The 13039-nt window shown below is 37.1% G+C and overlaps 1 protein-coding gene across 1 annotated transcript; it reads right to left on the reverse strand.

Moving 5' to 3' along the window:
* Positions 1 to 1388: 1388 nt before the first annotated feature.
* bfsp1 (beaded filament structural protein 1) lies at positions 1389 to 11433 on the reverse strand. Its single transcript, XM_014472698.2, has 8 exons — positions 10709 to 11433; positions 8988 to 9048; positions 8685 to 8780; positions 6692 to 6784; positions 5586 to 5699; positions 4353 to 4573; positions 3048 to 3139; positions 1389 to 2817 (listed from the first exon to the last, which is right to left on the reverse strand). The coding sequence occupies exons 1-8, from the start codon at positions 11080 to 11082 to the stop codon at positions 1877 to 1879; spliced, it is 1992 nt and encodes a 663-aa protein (XP_014328184.1). The 5' UTR covers positions 11083 to 11433; the 3' UTR covers positions 1389 to 1876.
* Between the last annotated feature and the right edge of the window lie 1606 nt (positions 11434 to 13039).

Raw genomic sequence — 13039 nt, forward strand, 5'->3', positions numbered from 1 at the left:
ACATTTATTCTTCTAAATAAAGATTTCTACTCTATCAATTCAGTGCCCCAAACTGCACAAATAAATAAATAAATCAAATGATGAATGCCAAAAACAAAATAAGAACATGGAAAAATGTGGGAAACAATTCTCATTCAAAATTACATATGGTGCCTTTCAAACGTTTCCAGGTTTCTTTGACTCTTTAATATATTGAACCTAAAAGGTACTGTGCATTTTATTTTTATTCTACAAGAATGTAGCACACCACTGTTAAGGGAAAATTTTCCACAATTCCCCCATAGATATTTTGTCCCCATCTACCCTAACAACCAAGAAATATATATAAATACAAGTTCTTAGAAACCATCTAATTAGAAAACAGAGTCTTCAATTGTATATTTTTGTTATTTTAGTATAAATGCAATACTATTTGAAGTGTTGAAAATGGAGTACAAAAGCAGCATGTTAAATAAGAGTTTGAATTAAAGGGACAGTTTATCACAACTTGGCATTTATTGCCTGTGGGTAGGAAGCTCTAATTAAGGTTCCTACGCTGCAGTACAGAGAATAGCAACAAATAACCAGGCTTCTGTTTGTGGAATAGTGAGACAGACGTAGAACGGTAAATGTTTTGATCTACATAGGTCTTTCTGGAGTCATCCTTGCCTTTTTCTATACCTTTTCCATTTCCCATGTTTTACATTTTTCAAGGACATTATTTGTAAAAATCCACATACGTTTGTGAGCTATTTAAGGATATCAAAATTTAAACTTTGTAAAATTTAAACATTTTTCTTTATGAAAAAACTAATTGCCCCTAAACCTAATAATTGTCTATACCACCTTTGGTGGCAACAGCTGTCATTAAATATTGTCACTGCACTCCACTCCACTTTTTTAATTCAGCCACACTGGGAGGTTTTCAAGCTTGAACAGTCTATGTAAGATCACATCACAACATCCCAATTAAATTCCAGAATTTAAACAGGTTAGTTCAAAACTGTCTTTTTTTTCTTTTTACCATTCAGATGTGGGCTTGCTGGTGTGCTTCTGATCATTTACATGTTGCATAACCCAACTATGACTGAGCTTTTAGTCATGAACTGATGTTCTGTGTTTTCTGAACTTGTAATGACTCTTGCAGTCAATCACTCGACTCCCTATCTTAGAAATGGCTTGGTGGGTTCGGTGATGATGCACACACCATATGGTGGCTTGAGTCATCGAGGTGGTTGTCACAGGTTCGAGTCCTGCTCCGTTGACCCTTTCTGCATGTCTTCCCCCTCTGTCATAACCCTTTTTCCTGTCAGATCACTATCAAATCAAGGTCACTAGTTTAAAAACCTTTAAAGAAAAAAATAATTGGTTTTGGTAACAGTTTCATCTTCAAATGAACAAAACAAAGCTTTAGCTGTTTGAGTCTTTTATTATTCAATATATCAAATCCAATTGATACACAGCAAAATAGTGCTGAGGGCAGAAAGTGGAATCCAATTAAACAATTAAGCTAAGAGGGGAAAGCCGGAGTTCTAAAAGAGAACATCAAATAGGTGGCACAACTTCTTACTCTTTTTGAGAGAATTTTTTTATTCTTTTTTTTTTAGGTGGCATAGAGCTTTTAATCTTGTCCCAAGTTTTCAGACAGTAAAGGACTTATTGCATGAGTCCTGGCTGAACACAACTAAAATGCAATCAGGACTCAGGAGCAGAGACATCAAGCAAATAGATGCAAGCAAGAGGACTATCGGGTTTAGTTGGTGTTCATGCAGGATGCATGTCCCAAAGAGACCGAAACATAGGTGTTAGTCATTTTGCATTTAGTTATTCTGTTACTGCAACACTGTGTTCTCAGTTAAGGGCCTGGACCACATTGCAGCCAACAGCTGATGTGTTTTCAGTGTTTCTTCTTGCTCGACTTTTCAATCATGGTCTCCACCACCATGGAGGTTTCCTCGTAACCTTTGACTTTGCGATCATTGGAGAACTTTTCCACAGATTCCACCACCTCCACCTTTTCATAGCTCATGGTGTCTGGGCTGAAACTACTCGAGCTGGTGGTGCTGGTGCTAGTGCTGGTGCTGGAACCGGTACTAGAACTGCTGCCACCACGGGCTGCAGGTTTTTTCTTGGGCCTGTCGTTCCCAGGCACAGGATCTTGGGAGTTTGAGTCCGACGGTGGAGACAAGGGATTTGGATCTTTTGAGAAAGGCTCTCCATTATTAGATTTACCTCTTCCTCCGCCGTCTTTGGCCTTTCCACCAGTGTTATCTTCTCCTGCATTGGGAGGCAGTGTGGGACTGAGAGGCCTGGGGTCCACTATGGGCTGAGGGGATGGAGGAGAGGGCGTGCCACGTCCATGAGGGTCATAAGGATACATCATCCCATCTCTTATTGTGACAAAGATGCGACCAGCTGATGGAGTGGAAGTGTAGAAGCAGGGATCCAAGTAGCTGCCATCACCAGTAACTAGGACATAGCGACCTTTAGTATAGAAATCAGCGATTGGCTCAGGCCTCTGGTACTTTTTCATTCTGTCTCTGACAATGTTGCAAAGAGTGTCGAAGGCTTTGCTAATCTGCGCTCCATCTGGGACATCCTGTCGAGAAACTCCAGTGAGCACAGCACCTTGATCTTCTTGTTTTACCCTTTTAGCCTGCAACTCCCCAGAAGAGGTCACACTAGATTCTTCATCGTCACCCTCTCCTGTATTTCTCTCCTCCTGGCTGCTGTCTATGACATCTTTTGGGGTCAGTTCTTTCTTCTTCAAGACCTTTTTAGCCAGTATCTTCTGTCTGGGCTTTATGCTTGTGATATCTTGGATAGCTTGGGTGATATCTGGGCATAAATAAAGACAAGTCAAGTGACTAAACCTCATGAACTGATAAATATTTAAAATGACTTAAGTGGCAGCTACTGATTTTTTTCTCATGCCGGTAAGGGCATTACTTTATTAGCTTTGTAAATTTCAATAGTATTTGCTACTCTCTAATATGATGGTAACTGATGATACCCTTCAGGGTGACTTTGAAAACAAACCAGCTGTGATTTGCTCATCATGTCCTTACCTCTCCCCCTGCTTGATGCACTGGGTGTGTGAGTGTAGCGGGAACTAGTGGTAAACAGGGTAATGGGAGTGCCAATTATGGCAGAATTCAACCTGCAGGTTAAGAAAAGAGAGGAAGATAATAAAAAAATGTCACCCAGGCAACAGCGATGTGCTCAAAAGCTTTTACAACCTGGAAAACACACAGTTGAAATTTCTTTCTGTAAGTGAGAAAAGAAAGAAATTGCAATGTGGAAGAGGTAAAGATCTGTTATGTCACAGAGCCACCTACTGGTGGATGCAATGTAATCCAATAACTTGTTAAGTTATCTTCTAAAAAAAAAAGAAAATTGCTTTACTAAAAATTTACTGTACTTACTATTCACTTAGGTGATTTACAGTAAGAGATTTACTGTACCAGAAAATCACCAAAATGATCTGGGGTTATCAGTAGCCAGAATGTTGTTTTTAAACTATGAAAATAAGAGCAATGCTTCTTTTTGGACAAAAAAAATGTCGAGGCACAGCAAGTACTTCATTATGCCAGAAAGTTTGACATATTTGAATAGAAATAACATTTTGTTAATATACCTGAACAGAAAATGTATAGGTAAAATTTGACAAATAAATAAATAAAAACAACATTTCCCCCTAAATGTAATGGTGCTACAAGCACTTAACTTAACAAACCCTAGGATACATCATCCCATCTCTTATTGTGACAAAGATGCCACCAGCTGATGGAGTGGAAGTGTAGAAGCAGGGACCTACACTTAAATCAGAGTTAAATCTGACTTAAATCACTCTGGATGAATTTGAGCTCATTCTTGCTTGCATGATTATTTTTAATTTGATTTCCACATTGAAGATTTTCACATTTTAGAATAAACTGTCAATCATATTTAAGTGTAGACTTTAAATTGACTACTCCAAAACCCCCATTACAAATGTTTAACTATTTCAAAGTGCAATGCTCTGGACACTAATCCAAAGCATCTCTGCATGACCCGATTAATTTGAGCTTTTTGATATGAACAGAACAACATTTCGGTTCGAGAGGAGAATATACGTTTCTATCAGCTACGGCAATTTATTCAGTTCCTGAAGCAGCAAAACAACCCCACACCATTTCACTTCCACCACTATATTTGACTGTTGGTGTGATTAAAACTAATATAATGAACTGTTACTAAAAATAAAAAAAAATCAAAAGCAGAATAAACTCTTTCTTGCACCATTGCAGTTTCTTTGGGTGTTGGGGAACCTTATAACATATATTTGATAAACTGTATTTGTGTGATCCAGAAATCATAAGAAAGAAGTCTACCTGTTATCTTCATTCTCGATTATCCTCTTGTACCGCTCCAGCTCGTTCTCAAGGGATGTCTGATACATGGCCAGGTGGCGACAATCACTGATATATTTTTCCAATGATTTCTCTGCTTCCTCAATCTCCTTCCGTAAAGATTCAATGTTCTCATTGTACAGCTGGATCTCATTGTCATAATTCTCTTGTGTGCTTTTGATGGTTTGCTCCAACATTGCAGACTGAGAGAATACAATATCAACAGTGTTAAAGAAAATACAATATACAATCTTGATAATAATTATTAAGAACTGAAATTTTTACCCATATCATTATAATTGTTATTTTACACATGCATGTAGTAAAATAATGATTAAAATTACAGTTCAGACTATTAAATTAAACATCGGAGAAAGTAAAAATAGGTGATAACTGTATTTATACAAAGATTGTTTCCACAAATATATGGTACATCGCAAATAAAAAAAATAAAAATGGAATATGGAACATGTTACAAAAGTCACACTCAGGTAAAATAAAGTGATTCTTGCTCACATCTACTGGCTAAAAGTTTTAACTAAATATTTAATATTTTAGTAGAAAATATTACTTGTGGCATCTTACACTTTAGCACCATATCTGCCATAAACACATTATTTTTAGAATTCAACACCCCATAAAAACTACTTGTCACCTTCATTCTTTAACTGATTTAATTAGAAAAAAATACATTTAGAAACATTCAATTCTTAAGCAAAGGTTGAGCTAAACATTGATCTAATATTTTGACCTGGTGTTTTGATATTCCAAATGGTTTATATCTTTGGTGTAATATAATTAAAAATAAAAACAGCTGCCTGATTTACATTACTATAAAATTATATTGATGTTAATTGGATTCATTCAACCTTTTGAATATGAAAGACATTCTTTAATGGTATGCATGGCACAAACTGTGGAGCTGGAATTTTGACTAAACAAAGCAAATGTTTATAAAATGGCATGATAAATTTAGGGGCATTCCAGTGTTTTAAAAACATGACTCACACATTTTATTATTAAAGGGCATAAAAGCAATTACTATGAGAATTTATTAATTAAAAAGGGAAAAAAAGAGAATCCAGCTATACAAAAGGGATACTGTGATTTTTTTTTCTGTCTTGATTTTTGTATTATTATGTTGGGAAGTCCTCAGAAATCCCTCTTTGGGTACCTGTGATGGACACAAAATGTCACGTTGCCGTGGCAACTTACCTCACTCTGTAAACGTTGCTTCTGAATCTGCAGCTGACAGAGGGCGCTCTTGTACTCTTCCAGCTGCGTCTGCAGCCCTGGTATTTTCTTTTGGGCCAGCAACTTCTCCTGCTCCTTCACACATGTAGCACAATTCAATAGCAAGTCAAAAACATTGGATGCATATTCCAGCTTTAATATGGAACTTCATTCACTTGTAGATGAGATTTTGGATAGAAAAAAAGAGGATCTACCATGATGGTCGGAGAGTCATCAGGGTTCAAAATTTATTTGAAATAAATTTTGGAGAGTGGCCAGAAAGACTTGATTTAAACAAGTTCAAGTACATTTTCTTCTCAAACAGCGTTTTTCATATTTTTATTTATTTATTGGATTGTTTAGAACAAAGAAATCAATTTGCATGCAATTCTACAGAAAATGATTCTGCTTCTAACTTAATTTGTGACCTTCAACGCCTTTTCTCAGGCGTTGAAGGTCTGAGTAAAGTATTTATTGGTCTCAATAAATACTTTAACTTCTATATTACTAATTAATATTGCTTTAAAAAAATTTTTAATGCATCCCTGATCAGGAGTGCAGCATTTGAGCAGTAGTCATGAAACATGCTACTGTTTTCTTGGTGACTATGAGTCTTTAACTTATTGCAGTAAGAAAAAACTGTGACTCTGACCCCGTTGTCCATGGAGACAGAACCAATTAAACATTAGGAAGCAGCACTGCTTCTAAGACCCCATTTAAACAAATAAATCTCCAACCTACTACATTCAAACAGCCGGCACGGTGGCACAGTTACTCAAAAATTAGAATGCGCTGTCATTCTCATTGGTATTTATCCAATTATGTGTCCTGACACTTTTAAAATTGCTAATCTTTACAGGAGTCTTGATGAAAGGTTCAGTTCATGTCCATCCCAACAAAACATGCACAAGGACACACTAATCAGACAAATGGACAGACAAGGAGCCAATTGGACAGAGGAGCCAGGGACCTCATCAGCTGCTTACACGTAGCAGGGCTGACACACATGCTAACACCAGCCTCTTCCCCCGGGCAGTGTTGAACAAAACACGCATGCACGCACACGATGACAACATTGGTGACCTTACCTCTGAGATGCCAGCTGACACATTGGGAGCAAAGGGAAGTGTCTGGTTAATTTGCTGCAAAATATTTACGTAGGTTTCGATCTCTGCAAGGTCCTGTTAAACAAATAAGTCAAAGAAAGAAAAAAAAAACTATATATATATACAGTATATATATAAGGCATACGGTTCAGTGAGAAATAGAAAATTCATCTGATCATCTTCTAAAAGTTAACTGCATATCTACCTCAACCTTACTGGGGATTTGAGGAGTTAAATTTAAATTTGTTTAAGACTTTCATTTAGCCCAGCTGTATAACCCAATACTTCCGCAGACAAAAGGGATTTTCTACCTATAAGCATCAATACTGTCGTGATCTAAGAGCATGATAAACAGTGGCTTATATTTCCTCACTCCAGAGGAATACTTCAAAGCTGAGCAGCATAAGCCTCGTATTCACAAGAAATGACTCTCCTTACTCTATTCTACTATGCAAAAAGAGCAGTGCCCTTTGATATGCTGCGTAAACCCTGTAGAGTTGTGGAATAATTCATCATCAAGCTGCCTCAATTGAAACAAAAACTAGAATGAAATTGTGAATGCAGGAAAGTCTTTTGAATTTACACATGATGCATGTAACATTTTAGCCTTTATGTGCCTCAGCATTTTTTTTCTTTTGCCTTTGTTTTGGAGCTTACGGCTTTTACTGCAACACAAAGGCAAGTTTTCTTCTTTTTTTTCTGTGTACAGGTTTCTCTGTAAGTGCCTGTGATGGCCACTGCATTTTTAAATGAATAGCATTTGACTAAATATACATTTCTGGACAGACTATGAGTTAACCAATGCATTTCTGCTGAGATAATAGGTTTGAACAACACACAAATTAAGATAAAGATAATGATTGTGATGCATTTGGCTTATTTGACTTTCACTAAATTCCTTTCAGTTCAAGTCATTTGTACAATATGGATAACTATAAAGGCCCCTATTCACCTTATACTTGATGGTGTTCCTTCAGTATCAATTCTGGGTGATATTTCCTTTACGATAGAAGATGTTAAGTATAAGTGAAGCTACTTTGGATAGATAACCATATGTTGTGAGTTGTAACTTCTAAGAAACTTGTTTGCGATACAGTTAAATTTCCTATTACTGGTGGTTTAGTTTCCACTTATTGCCACGAAGAATCTAAATTTGAACTGATCATCAAAAACCCTGTATGTTTGTAACAACAAGCCCAAATGGTTAGGCTACAACCGCCTAAAAATAAAGAAATGTTGGCTTCTGAAAAGGACTAAAAATAATGAAATAATATAAGGTTTAAGAAATAACCAGTAATCTAGTTTAGCCTCTTATAATAAATAATAGTGCATAATAATCTATTGTTTCCAACCCTCTAAAGAAACATTACCCCTTATAAATGATCAAATGCACATCTGAGGTCTTGGTGTGAGCTTCTGCTGCTGTGCGACTCTGTCCAACTGGCTAGATGTAACATCAGCATTTAAAATGCAAGTTCAGAACACCTGGAACATATTAGCAATTATTTTTACTCCAAACAGTCCCATGGAGTATGAACTTTACACACGGTCGCAATATATTTGCGTTATATCGTGCAAATTTACTGGACATAATGAAATATGCATGTCTGTTAGTGTATTGTAAATTTACAGCTTTCTAGTGTCAGAGCAGATTGCAATACATTTAACGTCTTGATTTATTTTTTCTATCCTATTTTTTATGATTGTCTGACGCTCGGGTGATAAAACACCCTTGTTCTATATACATGTGCAAAGAGCCTTGGTCTGCTCCACACTGGTCCAAAATGATTAGCTAAATTAATATGAAAATAGGTCAGGCTGTACTCCTATAGAGACACCTCAAGCATTCAACATGTGAGCCGCATGTGGATAGCACAGCATGAGAAAAAATTTTGCTACTTTATGAACATTGTGCGTCATTTGAATAGCATTTGCCTAAATTCCAAGGCAGTGGTAAGCAGTCAGTTAGTCTGACCTTCTTATTTCTATCTCTGGTGGAATTGATGTCATCCTGCAGGAACTGAGACTGGATCTGATACTCCAGATTCTTCAGCAGAGCACTGTCAGCTTCCTGTAGGGAGAAAAGAGAACAAAGTGAAAGAAAGAAGAAACAAATATGAAATGAGAAAAAGAGAACATTAATCTATTTAACATGTACACAGTGCAACAAAATAAAACTTTCCTTTTAACAGTCTTGGTTATATTTTTCACATTGCAGTTGCAAAAATGATTGTTTTCATATTTTCTGTAAACAAGCAGAGGTTCTTCCATGCAGTACCTTGTTTAAATGTTCCAGAGTGCCCCGCAGCCGCTCTTGGTAATCACATTCACTTTTGTATCTGAAAAAACAAAAACAAACAATAAACATGTCATACTTAGCGAAGGTCAGCTTATTTTATCCAGCTTCCAAAAAGTGTCACCAAAAAAAAGTTTCTATTCAAAGATCAATTTGGTGACAAGGTAAGCGTTTCTTTGTTTTTATTTGTACAGAAAGGACCTCACACTTTAAAAGTGGTGTCTGTGTGAATATAAATACATTACATTAGCCTGCAAAGATGCAGTACTTCACAAGTTACTAGTTAACTTAGCCAATGTTGTTCCTATCAATAAACAGTTAAGCCCAAAATTATCCATACCTCTCACAGATTTAGGTTTAGGACTATTTCCATTCAGCAAGAAAGCTAGTTTCTGACAGGAAATGACCTCAACATCTATTGTGATATAATATAACAAAAAAGAACTATTGCCTAACAGTTTTCTTGAACTAATATTAAACTTTTTAGTAAATTCTCAAAAATCAGCATGCCTGAACAGATAAGACTTATGCTTTTTTTATGAGAGCCTGCTTTAATCGACTGTGTATTTATTCTAATTTGTGAAATTGTATAGCCCTGAATCATAATTGCTCTCAAGTCTTGAGCTGCAGAGGATCGAGTTTGTCTGTCTTCTCCCAGTGCAAACTAGAAATAGCCAATCGGGGCCCAGAGTCTTAGTGCTGTCAGTCACAATCTCATTTTGCTCTGCCAACTATTCCCTGTCAGTAAATCCTGTGGTGAATGCTTAGGTTAGTTAGCATAGCCAGCGATGATGGTGGATGAACGGTTTCTCTGTAACAGCATGTTGTTTCTCTGCCTTTAGCACATTTAGCAGTGGGTAAATGAGATTGAGTGACAGCAGTAAGACCTTCCTCCTGGCTGTGATTGGTTGTTTTTGATCAGGAGCGTTGCATTTTTTCAGACCGCAGTAATAGCTGAGGGAGGAGGTGGAGGAGATCGATCTTTTCACAGATTATCTATCTCATAACAAACTGTCAAGACATGGTGACAGTTTTAACAAATATATTTAAAAAAACATATTTTTTATAAAAGTTACATACTGTACCTTTATCTGAGCCACTGCAAAATATTAACATCAATTCCTGATAGAAAAAAGGTGGTAAATTAAAATATTCCTTTAAACCTAAATTTGCCAGGTAATTTGAGTAATTTTGAGCTTTACTGTAATACTAAGTACATTTTATGTACTTTTGTTTATTAGGCTAATATGTTTTTAGTTTATTGGTCAGATCTTTAGTTATTTCTTTTGACGGTCATATGGACAGAAGCCTAACCTGTTTAAAGAGCGGTCCATAAAAACACAGAATGTTTTGTAGCAGTCAATAATAATTTGTAAAAAAATAATGTGCTTTCATGACTGATCACATACAAAAAGATTGAACTTTTACCAAGACTAAAACAGTGAATATTTGAAAAATTTTTCATGATTTGAAACATAAGCAGTCAGCTAGAATAATGGCATGATCACTATCCAGATTTTGTGATGGTGAAGAGCTTTTTAACTTTAGGTTTCTCATATTTTCTGACAAGCAAAAGAAAAAGATTAAAAAAACAACTACCCAGCAGCTTCTGCTGTTGATCACTCTCTAAATTCTGATATGATTTACTTAATTATGCTCTACCTTTGACCAACAGATCAACAAATGTCTGCCATCCTCCTTACTTGTTGGTATAGTCATCCAGCATGCGGCAAGCTTCCCGCAACTCCCGCTCCAGCTTGCCGTGCTCGGAGTTCAGCTCTCTGATTCGCTGCCTGTTGATTTCAATCTGCTCTGTGAAGGCCTCCTCGAGGCCACTGGCCTCCTCCATCCGCTGCAGCGTCTCCAGCTGCTTGCGGAACACGGCATTCCGCTGCTCCAGCACTCGAGCCCGGTTGATGTACCGGGCAAAGCGGCTGTTGAGCTCCTGAAGGCTCTCCCAGCCCTGGATGGCTGAGATGCCTGCAGGGGTTTCAGAGTCCTCGGTTTCTTCATCAAAGACATCGGAGCGCTCATACTTCTCCTTGCGCACCTCGCGCTGGAAGCTGGTCTTGAACATTTTGGCCTGGTTCCTCTGGGCTGATGGTAACCCTGGAGTAGTGCTTCAGCACCTTTAATGTGAGAAAACTTGGGTGCTCACCCTTAGCAGTCTCATGCTAGACTGAACAGTGTAAAGCAATGTCTATAGTCGAAATAGCTGTCCCCGCCCCGGGCCCCTCGCCCTGCCTATCATATCAGCCTGGGGCCTTCCAGAATTTATTGTTGCTTTTGTGGCACAGATGTGAAAAGCGTTGCTCTTGATGACGAAGCAGAAACACAAAAGCAAACAATTGGCCTTCCAGTAAAAGAACTAGGTCGTCCCTTGCTATTATTTTGGTTCTTAGTCAGCTGCTTTCTGTATCCCTGTTTGGACCTCTGGATGTTGGCCCACTGCAGCACAGAGGGGAAATTTAATGCAGGACAATGAATCAGAACGACAAAAACATTTCCAGGCAAAAAAGGTCTATTAAGGTAAAGTCTAGTTGGAGTGTGGTTGATTTTGGGTGTTTTCACACATGATAGTCTAGTTAACTCGATTTTATTGATGACCAAAGTTGCAACATTTGTTACACTTTCAGGTGGTATGGTCTGCTTTCCCACTGCACTGTCTAATGAACCAAACCCTATGAAAAACTGTTTACACCCTTTCTTGTGGTGGTGCTACACCAAAGACTACAAAAGGAAGCAACACAAAAATCTCTCTAAGCATAGAAAAGAGGGTCATATGCCCAGACTTTGATCATAAACTCCATGTTAGTCTGCCCAGGAATGCAAGATAACCAAATTTGGAACTTCTTGGCGTTGGTTACTTGGTCTGTCACTTCTGACAGAGGTCAAAAAATCTTGGTGGTTTCCAATCTTAGGTATTATAAAAGATTATTATATCCACTGTATAAAAAGACATGGCCCATAATAAATACTACCAAAATACAGAATGAAACGATTAACAATCTTTACTAAAACGGAATACTGCAGTCAGATATAGGGACTGTCTTTCTGGAGTTACTCCAGATTTGAAGAAGAAAACTCAAGAGCAACATGGGGAAAAAAAACTGTCAAGGTCTACTACATGGGGTCCACTGTTTGAAAGTGTAAGGGACCAGACGTGAAACAAGGACAAGGTTGTTCAAAACTTAAAAAAAATAAATAAAAATAAAAAGATTAAAAAAAATAATAATTCCAAAAAATAGCTAGCAAAACATAAAACTTCAATGCAAATTAAGTCAAATGATAAATGACAGAATTGGGCCCATCTCAGCTGAGGTCAACTGAACACAAACAGAACTGACCTGCAGACAAAGTACAAAAAGCTGCTTAAATCGAGGTGGAGTTACCTAAACTTGCCACATGAGGGAGGCACGACATAACATAGGAACCAAAAATTACAAAATTAACTAAAGCAACATATGAAACAAAATAAAGTAAAACTAACTTTAACTTAGCACAAATAATAAGTGAATATTGTGGAAAAATTAAATAACTGAGGTCAACTTTAACAAATAAATTTCCCCCTTTGGTCTTGTAAAAAAAAAAATTTTTAAATGGTACCACAACTTGTACTATGTGGTGGTAGAAGCAAACACCATGGTTATAACATCTGGCAGGCAAAGAAGACTCAGTTAACAAGCAAATAACCAAAAACCATAAAATCTGTAATAATAACCATGCATGTTATTATGACAACATAGATAAGAGCAGGGGTTAATAATGCATTAACATTCTTACTTGCTCTCTTACATAAAATTATTTCAAGGTTTAATCTTCAACTCCATAATTCCTTCTCCTTTATCTCCTTTAATTTCCACAATTACTGGTTACTGCAACCTTTACCAGAAATGAGAGACAGGATGATGGAAGAACGAGAGCCAAAACAGCTCATTTCATAGCTTCGTCTCCAGGCTATAAAACAAGGTGAGCAAAGTGTCTCTCTCTCTCAACAAATCTCTCCAGCTTTGTGGAACACAGCTGAATGAAAA

Source organism: Xiphophorus maculatus, chromosome 22 (genome assembly GCF_002775205.1).
Source record: "Xiphophorus maculatus strain JP 163 A chromosome 22, X_maculatus-5.0-male, whole genome shotgun sequence".
Classification (NCBI taxonomy): domain Eukaryota; kingdom Metazoa; phylum Chordata; class Actinopteri; order Cyprinodontiformes; family Poeciliidae; genus Xiphophorus; species Xiphophorus maculatus.